Source organism: Desmodus rotundus, chromosome 3, assembly GCF_022682495.2.
Source record: "Desmodus rotundus isolate HL8 chromosome 3, HLdesRot8A.1, whole genome shotgun sequence".
Classification (NCBI taxonomy): Eukaryota; Metazoa; Chordata; class Mammalia; order Chiroptera; family Phyllostomidae; genus Desmodus; species Desmodus rotundus.
The window spans coordinates 143,770,833-143,783,257 of NC_071389.1; the positions used below are offsets into that span (position 1 = coordinate 143,770,833).

The 12,425-nt window shown below is 33.8% G+C and overlaps 1 protein-coding gene across 4 annotated transcripts in view; it reads right to left on the bottom strand.

Moving 5' to 3' along the window:
• The window catches only part of MON2 (MON2 homolog, regulator of endosome-to-Golgi trafficking), a 108,821-nt gene that overhangs the window by 32,963 nt on the left and 63,433 nt on the right, over positions 1-12,425 (bottom strand). For all 4 annotated transcript variants that reach the window (XM_024576267.3, XM_024576266.3, XM_053921223.2 and 1 more), the window contains 6 exons: positions 12,167-12,268; positions 10,960-11,070; positions 8,968-9,143; positions 6,934-7,096; positions 4,254-4,547; positions 2,379-2,577 (listed from right to left, as the gene is read on the bottom strand). In XM_024576267.3, coding sequence (XP_024432035.1) covers positions 2,379-2,577; positions 4,254-4,547; positions 6,934-7,096; positions 8,968-9,143; positions 10,960-11,070; positions 12,167-12,268 — 1,045 coding nt within the window. The remainder of the gene's footprint in view (positions 1-2,378; positions 2,578-4,253; positions 4,548-6,933; positions 7,097-8,967; positions 9,144-10,959; positions 11,071-12,166; positions 12,269-12,425) is intronic.

The window sequence follows — 12,425 nt, forward strand, 5'->3', positions numbered from 1 at the left end:
AATTGTTCAATTACAGTTGACATTCAATATTATTTTATAAAGTTTCAGATGTACAGCACAGTGGTTATACACATGTAATTTACAAAGTGAGCTCCCCAATAAATCTAACACCCACCTGGCACCATACTTGATTTTTTTTTTTTTTAAACAGATGAACCCATATACCCAAGGAAGCATTCAGTTAATAGGAAAAGCTAGAAGTAGGTCTGGTATGAAGCAATAAGTACTACTCTGCCGATATAAGACGAATCATAACACCTTCCCAGATATGTGCCTCTTCTTCTCTATACTCATTTCTTTTACTAAAAATTAAGGGATACATTTCTAGTCCTGAAGTTATAAAAAATTATCAAAGCAACACAAACTACTTAATGTCTTCATTTCTAAAGATCTAAATCTATATCTATAGTTCTTAGCTTTTAAAATAAAGTAACTATTATGGAGGTATTAAAATGATGCTTATTTTGTCAAAATTCAGCAAGTGTACAGTTAAAATTGGCACATTTCATTATACATACATTTTACACAAGATTTAAAGACATATGTGTATATATACATATATATGCATGTACATATACATATATGTGCATGCATATGTACACACACACAGTCTGGCACAAATAATGTCCCTTTTTAATTACAAAATAATAAACATGTAAATCTGTACCATAGCAATACTACACTCAAGCATACCACATGACATTTTAAGTGAAATGTTCAAATTAAAACTATAAAATATTACACCTACATTATTACCCTACCAAGCACACTCAAACAGGCATTACTTCTGCCAGACTATATATATCTCCTGTGTGTGTGTGTGTGTGTGTATCCTTAAAGTGCAAGAGAAATCAAGCACTGTAAGTTATTTTTGAAAAAAAAGAAAAATATATATGTGAAGAACACACAAAAAAGCCTAAGAGTAAATATGCTTTTGCTTTAACATAAACAAGAAAAGAAGCCAAACATAAACTAATAAACTAAAAAATAAAATAATATATATAACATGCTCACAATTATGTACAAAAGTATTTGTTCATCTTTTTCTATTACCCCTATCACTACCAGAATTGACAGTACCATATTCTACATCAGGGTTTCTCAATCTCAGCACTACGGACATTTTGGGTTGAGTAATTCTTTGTTGTGGGGGCTATCCTATGCATTGTAAGATGTATAACAGCATCCCATGCCTCTAGTCCCCAGATGCCAGCAGCGCCTGTCCCTCCCCAGTAGTGACAATGGAAAAAAAAAAACAACCCACATCTCTAGACATTGCCAAATGTCTTGAGGAGATGAGGGGAGGAGAAAACTGGCCCTGGTTGCGAACCACTGATTTACACCAGCAGCTTCCTAACCAGTCTAATAGGGTCCTGCCGTCCTTGGTTGCTGCCATTTCATACCATCCAAAGCGATCTTTTAGAGCTGCCTATATGATCATGTCACATCATGAATAAAACCTTTTAGTGGTTCCTCACTGCTCTTTGGATGAAGTCCCAACTTATGAACATGACCTCCAAAGTTTTGCATGGTTGGCCTCTAACTTGACAATCTGGATTCACACTTTCTCTTGTTCTCTTCACTCCAGACCTTCAAACATTACTAGGGTCCTCAACATCCCCTTCTCAATTTTCTCCTCTTTTATTTGTTCTTTCTGCCTATAAGGCTCATCACCTTTCTTTTTTTTTTTGCCACATTTTTTTATTGTTGTTCAAGTACAGTTGTATATATTTATTTTTAGAGAGGAGAAAGAGAGGGAGAGAAACAGTGATTGGTTGCGTCTTGCCTGCATGCCCCCAACTGGGGACCTGACGTGCAACCCAGGCATGTGCCCTGACTGGGAATCGAACAGGTGACCTTGTGGTTTGTAGGCTGGCACTCAATCCACTAAGCTACACCAGCCAGGGCAGCTCGTCACCTTTCATTTTACCTTAGCCTGATTAGCTACTACATACCCTTCAGATCTTAGGTAAAATACTGCTTTCATAGGGAAGCCTATCTGGACCTCATGACCTGGTTAAATACCTATTATAAAGCTCACCATATACCACTCCTTTGTAGCATTTACAATTGTAGCAATTTTGCATTTTTAATGTAGTTATACTTCTTCCTTCATGCCCATGACAGCAAGGATGGTGTGTATTTTGTTCATCTTTGTATCCCCCTAGAGGCTAGCCCATAGTAGGTAACCAACACATGTTTTCTCAAATGAAAATGTGCATACTTATGCACATACCACTCATAAACACAAAGACTGGCATGGCAGTTAAGATTATTCTTGGGAAGTAGCATTATATATGAATTTCAAAAAAATCTTCTGTATTTTTCAAATTTCATTTAACATCAATTGTATCATCAGGAAAAAAATACATACATACCTAAAGGTTGCAGTAAATATCTTCTAGTGTTGAAGATTCTTGCTACTCCGGCCAATGTTAAAACCCATGTCTCAGCCCATTGCTTCTCTGCTGTGTCCCTTGAATGATGAATGAGAATATTGCCACCTCCAGATTCAATCTTTTCTTTGTCTGCAGTGGTAGAAGATTCTCGAACTCGGTCCAATAGATGAAAGAGAACCTAAATATTTATAAAAATATGTATAGAAGATAACTGACAGCATAGGAAATTAGGAATTGTTACAAAAATTATACCTGACAATCTGATCAATCCCCATATATTAGAAGAAACTGAACAACTGAGGTATTCTTATATTCTTAAGTTTATCCTTAAGGTCATGGAAAATGAAAACTTAAAATAAATTGGCTAGAACATTGTCTAAGACTGTTGAAGTATCAGTGGAGCATCTACAAGTTAGTGTATAAATAAGGAACAAAACTAATGAGAGAGGTCTAGGCAAAAAATACAATATGGGAGACATCTAGATAGAAGTGGTAACTCACACTTCAGAATTAGATGGAGATATTTGGAAAAATGAAACAGGAAGTAGTTATAACTTGGAGAATGTTTACATTTAAAGGGTAGATTCAGAGCAAGGAATAGGAACAAAACAAAAAGTGAATAGAAAAGCAGAAGCATGCTATAAAACAAACCAAAGAAAGAAATTTCAAGGAGAAACTAATCAACAGTGTTAAATGCTACAAAAAAAAATGAGCAGGCTAAGAACTTGGCAGTTAGAAGACCACCAGTAACCTACGAACAATTTGTGTGGTTCTCAAAATACTGTCTCAGAATCAACAGCATTAGCATCATCCAAGAAGTTCATTGATATGCAAATCCTCAGGCCCCACACTAAGGGGAAAAAAGTCAGAAATGCTAGAGGATAAGAGGCGGTGGCTCAGTACTCTGCACTTTAACAAGTCCTCCAGGTGATTCTGCTACTCGCTCATAAGGTTTAAGAGACTCTGAAGTAGAATAACATGGAAATCAAATTATAAGGGATAAAGGAGTGCATGGAAGGTGAGGAAGAAGTAAACCATTGAGAATTAGGCAGCAAGATTAACAATGAAGTTGTTTGAAAGGAAAACAGGAATCAGAGAAAATACCATTTTGCTTTAAACAGTAACAGAAATTTAAGCATGTTTGTGATCTGAGGAGCCAGGGGATAAAGTTGAGACAAAAGACACAGGAAGGAGCAGGGCTTTCATCTATTTTTATTAAGGAAGATACATTATTAATTTTAAGAAGACATTTAGAAGATGACATTTAATAAAATTCATAAAAATCATTAAAAATTCTATGATTTTATTAAAACGGAACAGATAGAACAAAAAAGGAGTCTTTTAGCAAAGAGGAAATGCTAATTGGCTGTTGACTCTGTAGTGAAGTTTTAAAAAGAGGATAAAAGAAGAACAAAAGAATTATATATTTAATGAACAAACATGTAGAATTAATCAATTGAAGGCTACTTTTGTTGGGTGATTCTGCAAGTAAATTTCACTGTTGTTGATATTCTTTTATTCATAAAATTCTTATGGATTATATTTTACTATTTGAATTATGTGTAGTGGTTTAGCAACTCCTATTTTTACTACTTGGGAAAACGGGGGGAAAAGGTAAGGGCAAAGGCAGAAATCAGAGACAGAGAGAAGTGATGAAGACAGAAAAGAGAGATGATGTTTTAAATATTTAACGCTCTGCATAAGGTTTAAAACATGACAAAGCTAACATTTTCTGTTTTGTGAAGTGCACAAATGCATGGAAATTCATCTTAGAAAATAATAGGAACAAGTTTAATTAAAAAAGTATACGTGTATCCCAATTAAAAGCTGGTAACTCAAGCTATTTTACAATACCTTCCAAATAACAGTGTGCCATGTCGAATGCTGTAATAAAGTTCCATGTGCACCGATCGTTGAAAACAGAGTTTGTCCTGCACTCTTCCTGACGGCAGGACGGGGGTCCACACACAGTTCACCCAGCTTTGCATACAGACACAACCACAGGCAATCAAACGGTGGTGCAGGGTGGAACGGCCGGTTTAAAACTACCCCTTTCTCTTCTGCCTGCTTTTGCTGTGCTGCCTCTTCTTTATTTAATTCTTTTTCAATAGTTTCCCCTCTTTGGAAAAAATAATCTGAAATATTCCACTAAAAAGCAAAATAGAAAAATATCACTTTATTCGAGATTTTATTTTAGAGATATAAACAAATATGCAACCTACGGTTGTTTTACCTTTCAGAATAAAACATCTAAAAATTACTTCAGAAATCTAGCAGAAGGGATTTAATGAAAACATCTCTTCCTCTGTCAAGTGCCTCTATGAGGGAGAAATCTATTGCTAACATTAGTATTTTAAAAAATATTATTATGAAAAATTTCAAGAACATAAAAAAGTAGGGAGAATATATCAATATATTGATATACCCACCACCTAGATATAAAAGTTGCTAATGTTTTGTCACATTTACTTTATGCCTATTTTATAATCTCTATGAGAAAGGGTCTTTAAAAAACATTACCCTGATACCATTATCACCCTAACAAAATTATTACCAATTCCTCAATATCACTGAATAATATTTTGTAATTTCATACAAGAGCAATTAGTATCTCCAGACATATCTTATGACTTCATTCTCAACCCAGAAAGGTATGCAAATTAATGACAATTATATCAATGGTAAAAATGTAGAGTCCAAAAACTACAAACATGAATATAAAATAGAGGAGGCAATATCTAGCAGAAATCAACAATGAATTAACCAACCACTCTTTGGGAGCAATTATTTACATATATAACATGCCTGTTACTTCCCATTGCTATATTTTTTATAGTAAAGTATTATCTACCTTGTGAGGGGATTTAAGTTTGACTTTCAAAACTTCTGAGTTAAGATATACATAAATAATATATACATAACTTTATAACTTTTATAATATATAACTTTATACATATATAAAGTTTAGACACTTTAAAAGTGTCTAAATAATTGCTTTTAGTTAAATTTATATTGACAACTCTACATGTTTACTTTGTGTAATATTTAACAATACCCTAACTTAGATTTTATTACTTTTATATTCAAAATAAGTAAAATGAGGCTCAGAAGGTCAATAATTTAACAAGAAAAAGACATAATTAAAATACATATACAAAGTCTGTCTGGAAAATGTCCAGCCATTGTTAATATAATGAGAACGGTTTGTGTGACATTGATGTAACCTGGCAGCCAAGGAGAGAGGACTGGAAAGCACATGTGACAACTCCACTATACTAGTCAGTGGAGGCAGTAGATGCCATTGAGTGAGCATGTGTACTGTGTGGCCATGGCATTCAAAATGACTGAGTGAATAGAACAACAAATCTGTATCAAATTTTGTGTTAAGTTTGAACATTCCTACATGGAAACTATTCGGGTGACTCAGGAGGCCACAGCTATGGAAAACTGGTGTTTGGCAACTTCATCGCAACAATGCACCCACTCATGCATCACGTCTAGTGCAGAGTTTTTTGACAAAAAATCAAATCACCCAGGTGACTCAACCCCCTACAGTCCAGATTTAGAGCCCTGTGACTTGTGGCTTTTCCCAAAACTAAAATAACCTTTGAAAAGGAAGAGATTTCGACTGTCAATGATGACAGGGCAGCTGATGGCAATTGGGAGAACTGTGTGAGTTCCCAAGGTTCTCACTTTGAAGAGGACTGAGGCATCACTGTCCTATGCACAATGTTTCTTGTATCTCGTACCTTCTTCAATAAATGTCCCTAGTTTTCATATTATACGGCTGGATACCTTCTGGACAGACCTCATATATGTGTTTCTACAGTCTAGGCTCTTCAGCATCACCTGCCATTCTCCTTATAGCTAACAAAGCAGTATTGACAAACTATGAGACTCTGTAAATGGTAAAGACTTTTAGGGAAGCTTTATTTACTACGTAAGTAGTATATGAAAATGTTGCTTCCAAAATAATATTGAAAATCCATTAACCTTCACACTAGACTCAACTGGCTCTCTTGTATGTACTATTATTTGTTTACCAAACCCTCCCAAACCTCATAAAAGCCAAATTTCAGGTCAATATATCAAAATTATTCCCAATAGTCTGCTATTAATGAATTATTTCTTTCTTTTCCTTTTTTTTTTTTTTTTTTTAAAGATCCCATTCATTCAGTTTCAGAGAAAGGGGAAATGAAGGGAGAAAGAGGAGGAGAGAAACATCAGTGTGTGAGAAATCGCATCCGCATAAGTGGGGACCTGGCCCACAACTCAGGCATGTGTTCTGACTGGGAATTGAACCAGTGGCCTTTAGGTTCACAGGCCAGCACTCAATCCACTGAGCCACACTAGCCAAGGCTAATGAATTATTTCTTAAATGATGCCATTTAATCCTTTACACAAGATATGTTTGATATTTCAGTCATTTAAATGACTCCTATAGAGCCAAAAGCAAATTTACTTAGCATTCACTCTCAACTGCAAATAGTACTTTCTAGGTTATATATATTACAAGAAATGCAGTGGTACTTACCAATAAACCTATGGAAGTTAAACTAATATTAAGTTCTTGGTTATGAAGTCCAAAGCTACCTGCAACATCTACAACTATCTGGAGGCAAGTGCAAGGCATGGTTGGTAGAAAATCTGTCACAACCAACTGAAGACACTGAAATGCAGTTCGTATCAAGGATTCTCTGAAAACACAAAAGAAATCTATACTCATGCATTTAAAGGAAATGTAAGGGGAAAGATTACCTTACAGTAATCTGTATCATGCAAAATTTTGTGTTAAAATTTGAACAACAAAATCTTCTCTAGTATAGATTATATAGTATAGTACTTCAACATTTACCTAGATTTTAGAAAGACATGCTTAAGATAATTAAAAACTTCACAGGTATAAGAAATAAAAATAGTGAACTAGAAAAAGGAAAGGAAAATGTGTATCAATGCCATATTATTTCTATTTGTATTTTGCATCAACTAGCCCAAAAAAACTTAAGACGTTGAATGAGAAAATTAATTGCCTACAGCTACTTTCTTACCATTGTATCCCCAATATCTAGCATAATGCCTAGCACATGTAAATACACACAATGAAATATTCACTGAATGAAACTTAGTTCCTTATTCTTTTATATCTATATCTTATTTAAAAATTCTACATCTAGTCTATGAAAGAAAAGAGTAATTTTGAATTTCATATAAAAAGAATAAGAAGTATTTTGTTTTTAAGATAAATTCTGGTGGTGAAAAATAATGATGAAAACAAATTGTAATAGCTAACATATTGAGTGTTTACTATGTCAGGCACTTCCTAAGAGTTTTACATGTATTAATTAATTTCATCCTCACAACAACATCATATTTTATAACTGCACCATAGGCTGGAAGAAGAAACTTCAGCTTCATTTACGTTATGACTGATCTTTTTATTTTAATCACCTCAATATTTTATAGGATTTAAGGAAATTTATTACTACAAATAGATTTTAAAAACTAGGTTTCCATAATAGTCTTGAGCAACTCAATCATGTAAAATTCCTAAATTAGTCATCAAAACAAGATATTGTGAATACTCCTGCAGAACTACACACAAACACATCCAAATGTCTGCTAACTCCACTGAAATAGTCAACCTTACATTAAACAAATCCATACATTTACTCCAAATGTGCACTCCCTATTTAGTTAATGATACTATCATCCACTGAGCTAAGTCAGAAATCTGGGAGTCACCACTAATTCTATTTCCTATTTCTCTCTTTTCCCCTACAGTTAATCTGTTTAGTAGCTCCTCCTCTCTATTTCTAGAGAGCACTGCAGGCTTTCCCATTCACTCCTCCATGCTGTTTGACACGGTGACAGTTCTCAAATGCACATCAGATCACATCACTCCTCTGATTAAAGTCCTAAAATGCCTCATAAATGTATTGAGAGTGAGTCCAAATAGTTTATAAGAGCAAATAGTATCCTTCATAATTTTGGCTCTGCATTTCTCCAGGGGCACGGTCCCTCCCACTGGAGTCCTATTCTTCTGCAGCATAAGGAGTAAGAATATCCTACTTACAGGGCTTGTTCCTTTTCCATAGGGACCTACTCTTACAGCAGGAACTATTTGTCTGTGTAATCAGAATAACTAGCAAGCATAGTATTTAGAATATACTAGGCACAGAATGAATGTTTAATAAATGAATAAATCGGTGAAAAAAAGTCACTTAAAAGCAATTTCTTAGACTAATATATGCAAAGAGGTTAAGCCTTAAATGCAACTATTTAACAAAAAAAGCCCAATTTTGAATGTGTTAGTTTGTTAGATTGATATATTTATCTTAAGAACCTCGTATTCTTGTATAAATATCAAATAAACAGCAATTTTTCCATCCTTCCAAAACAAAGGTGAGCCCCAATAATTCAATGTAGTCACTTGAGGGTAGAGCTACGAAAAACTATAAATCTTGAACTTAAGCAGGAAGGGCGTACATACAAAATTACCACTACTATAAAAATCTAGGATAGATTCCCCTTTTATATTACTTTTTGGATGTTGATTTTAAACACTTACCCTTGATCATTTCTGATTGCTCCCATGACTCCAAGCACTAATGGCCATCCAGGCCCAAGACTATCCCCCTGACTTTGAAGAATCTGCAATACACATTCTAATTGCTTGAGTCGAATATCTGGATGGTTAATACTGGACATCTCCTTTAATGGGTTCAGTAAAAGCAACTGCAGCCTCTGAAAAGGGGTGCAAGACACTAATTAGGAAAAGAAGCCCCAAAAGACAGAAAACACTCTGCTATTGCTTTTTAAGTTTAAATTCACCTTCACTGAGACTGCAATGGTAAATAGAAATTTTTCTAGTAAAAGAAACATTGATTATAATTTCTCTAACACTAATCATTAGAGGTTATTTTGTCATCTATATCTTTTTTAAAATAAGAGAAAATAAAATCAATCTTTAAGATGTAAAAGAATTAATTACAGACCCATATAGAAATGAATCTCACAAAATGAAATATATCTAAGCAATATCTAGCTCTATTTGGAGAAAGGAAAACAATTTCCAATTTCTAAAATTGCCTTTCATTTACTCTATTAATGTATACCATATGTATTTAAATTTAAAATTCTCAATACTCCTAAAAAATGAATAACTGGTAAAGATGACAGATAAGCACAAAATCTGCTGGATAGTTAAAAAGAAGGAAGTAAGGAAAGAAGGAGGGAGGGAGGAATGCACTCCATTCTATTACTTTCAGCATCTGAAAGGACATGCTTCATTTCTTTTGTATCCTCACCTGAGGACATTTTTTTTCCATTGCTTTTAGAGAGAAGAAGGGAGCTAGAGAAACATCGACTGCTTGCCTCCTATACATGCCCAGAACGGGGATGGAACCCACAATTCAGGCATGTGCCCTGACTGGGAATAAAACCCACAGCCGTTGGGTACAGGATGACGCTCTAACCAAATGAGCCACACTGGCCAATGCGCACTGCTTCATTTTCAACTTTCTTCTCTCCAAAGAATCATTTATTTAGTTCATTGAATGCCACTTGATCATGGTATATGATCTTTCTAATGTATTGCTGGATCTGGACTGCCAATATTTTGTTGATGATTTTAGCCTCTATGTTCATCAGAGATATGGGCCTGTAGTTTTCTTTCTTTTTTGTGTCTTTACCTGGTTTTGGAATTAGGATTATACTGGCCGTATAAAAGCAGTTTAGGAGTCTTCCCTAAACAAGGGTTTTCTTTTCAAAAAAATTAAATTGCAGTAGGCACAAAAAATGTGAAATCACTAAAATAAAACCACTATAAAAATGTAGAACTTTTCTGATTTGTTCATCATTTTATTCCAAAAGCTAAAATACTACCTGGCATATAGTATATAATCAATATCTGATGAGTAAATTGGTAGAATACAATTACAATACAGTAAGATATTGAGGGCAATGGGAATAGTTATTAAATTACTCATTCCTAATCAATCTTCAAACAACAAAACTTTGGTGTACTTTTTAAAAACTGTATAAGATATATGTGAATGATTAGGTAAGTCAGGACAAAGGACTCAAAACTAATATAAATGATGAAAGTATAAAATAACTTTTTTGAAATTACTGAAAAATAAAAATCTATTTCACTGTGTTGCCTCTTCTGCCACTTGTTTTCTCCCCATGCAAGAGTAATGAGAGAGAAAAAAAATCAGAGACAGGTAATGACCAAAGGAAAACAGACTAATAAAGTAGGGCATGAAAATGAGGCCTGAGCACTGAAACTTCTAGACTGGGAGACCAGTTCTAGGCAGCTTATTAACTTAGCTCAATATCACACACAAGAAAGTTTTTACAATTTTAGAAAAATGTAACCCCCCAAAATTAGGCACATCGACCTTCCATAAGGGCTGCATAGCCTACATATAATAATAGATGATTAAGCAACAAAACCCACTTTTAGAATATCAGCCATTTGATAGATTAAGAAAAAAATTACATATGGAAAAAGATGATTTCACATTAAATATTCTTTTTAAAAAAGATTTTTTTCTACCTGGTTTTGTGAAAGTGGAGGTGCATGGTTAAATGTTAATCCTGCTTTAATAAGTGAAGTTAAAGCTTCTGCTCCCCATTCTCTCATTCGAGAATTTGGATGCTGGCAGACCTGAAGATAAATACATTGACCAAAAATCAAATATATAATATGTATACTTAAACTCCCACATCAATTTGTGAAAAGCGAAAACAATACATTTTTTTATTCCTTAACATTTAAAACATTACATCAAATATTCACCGATAACAGTTGAAGAAAATATTATATCCAAAATATAAGTAAGCTTACCTTCTGAATAATGGGCAAGAGGAAGCAATAGAGAGACAGAAGATAAAAGATGAAACTAAACAAGTCACAAAAAAATAGAAGAATTCATAAAAGTAAATGATGTCAATCAGAGTAAACAAAAGAAACAGATACTTATATCCCTAATTAGGTCTACCCTCATAAATAATGTGCTAAATTTGAAAAACATGTTTTTTGCCTATTGAGAATGTCCATAATAAAGAAATATGCATATGTTCTTTAATAACTCATAAAAGTAATCCCAATAAAATGGAAAAAAAAGGAAAAGCACAGGTACATTTCTTTTTCTTAAGAATAGCACCTTTCTTTGGTTAGTAAACTAATATAAAATGATCCCAGCATCGTAAACCTAAACTGCACATACACATGTATACTGACAGAAGGAGCTGTTATTAAAGCAGCTAATTATTAAAAATCACCCTAACTTGAATACAAGAGAATACAAATCCAAATAAAATCCCCTGGCGTTATCTATCATTAGTGATACCACACAGATTTTCCCCTTTGTAGAAGATCTATCTCATTATCATATGAAAGACTAAAGGAGCAAGCAGTGTTTACTACTAAATTAGCCCCAATTGCCTTGAAGTTTCAGAACTAACTGATAATGAAGTTATTAAAAGATGATAAAATAAGAGGGATCTCAAGTTAACAGCTGAAGGAGAATGCAGAGATTTCATTGCTATATGGCCCATTTTCAGCCAAAAAGAAAAGGAACCTATTCCTTTACAAGGCAATGAACTTCATTTAGTTCATGATAAAATACATAGATACAAGTACAGGAAAAAAGTTAATTCTGATTTTCGCATGGTTATCCAGAGTCATTAGCTCATTGTTTGTGTCTTTATTCTTTAAAAAAAATTATATATATGTAAAATAGTTTTTAAAAAGAGGTTACCTCAAGTAGATGGCCAGTTAGAGGTCTCCACAGAATTTCTATTCGGTGCATGTTAACTAGACCAGTTTCTAACAATTTAGCAACAGCAAAAAGAGATGGTTCCTAGAGAGAAAACATATTTCATTTTAACATTAGAAGAAGAATTTGAGTAAATAAAACTGAGAATACTCTAAAGAGCATGACTATAATTAATGTATGATTAGCTAGTATAAAGTTAGCAATAAATATAACAAAACCTCACTTATCATGAGACAAGTCT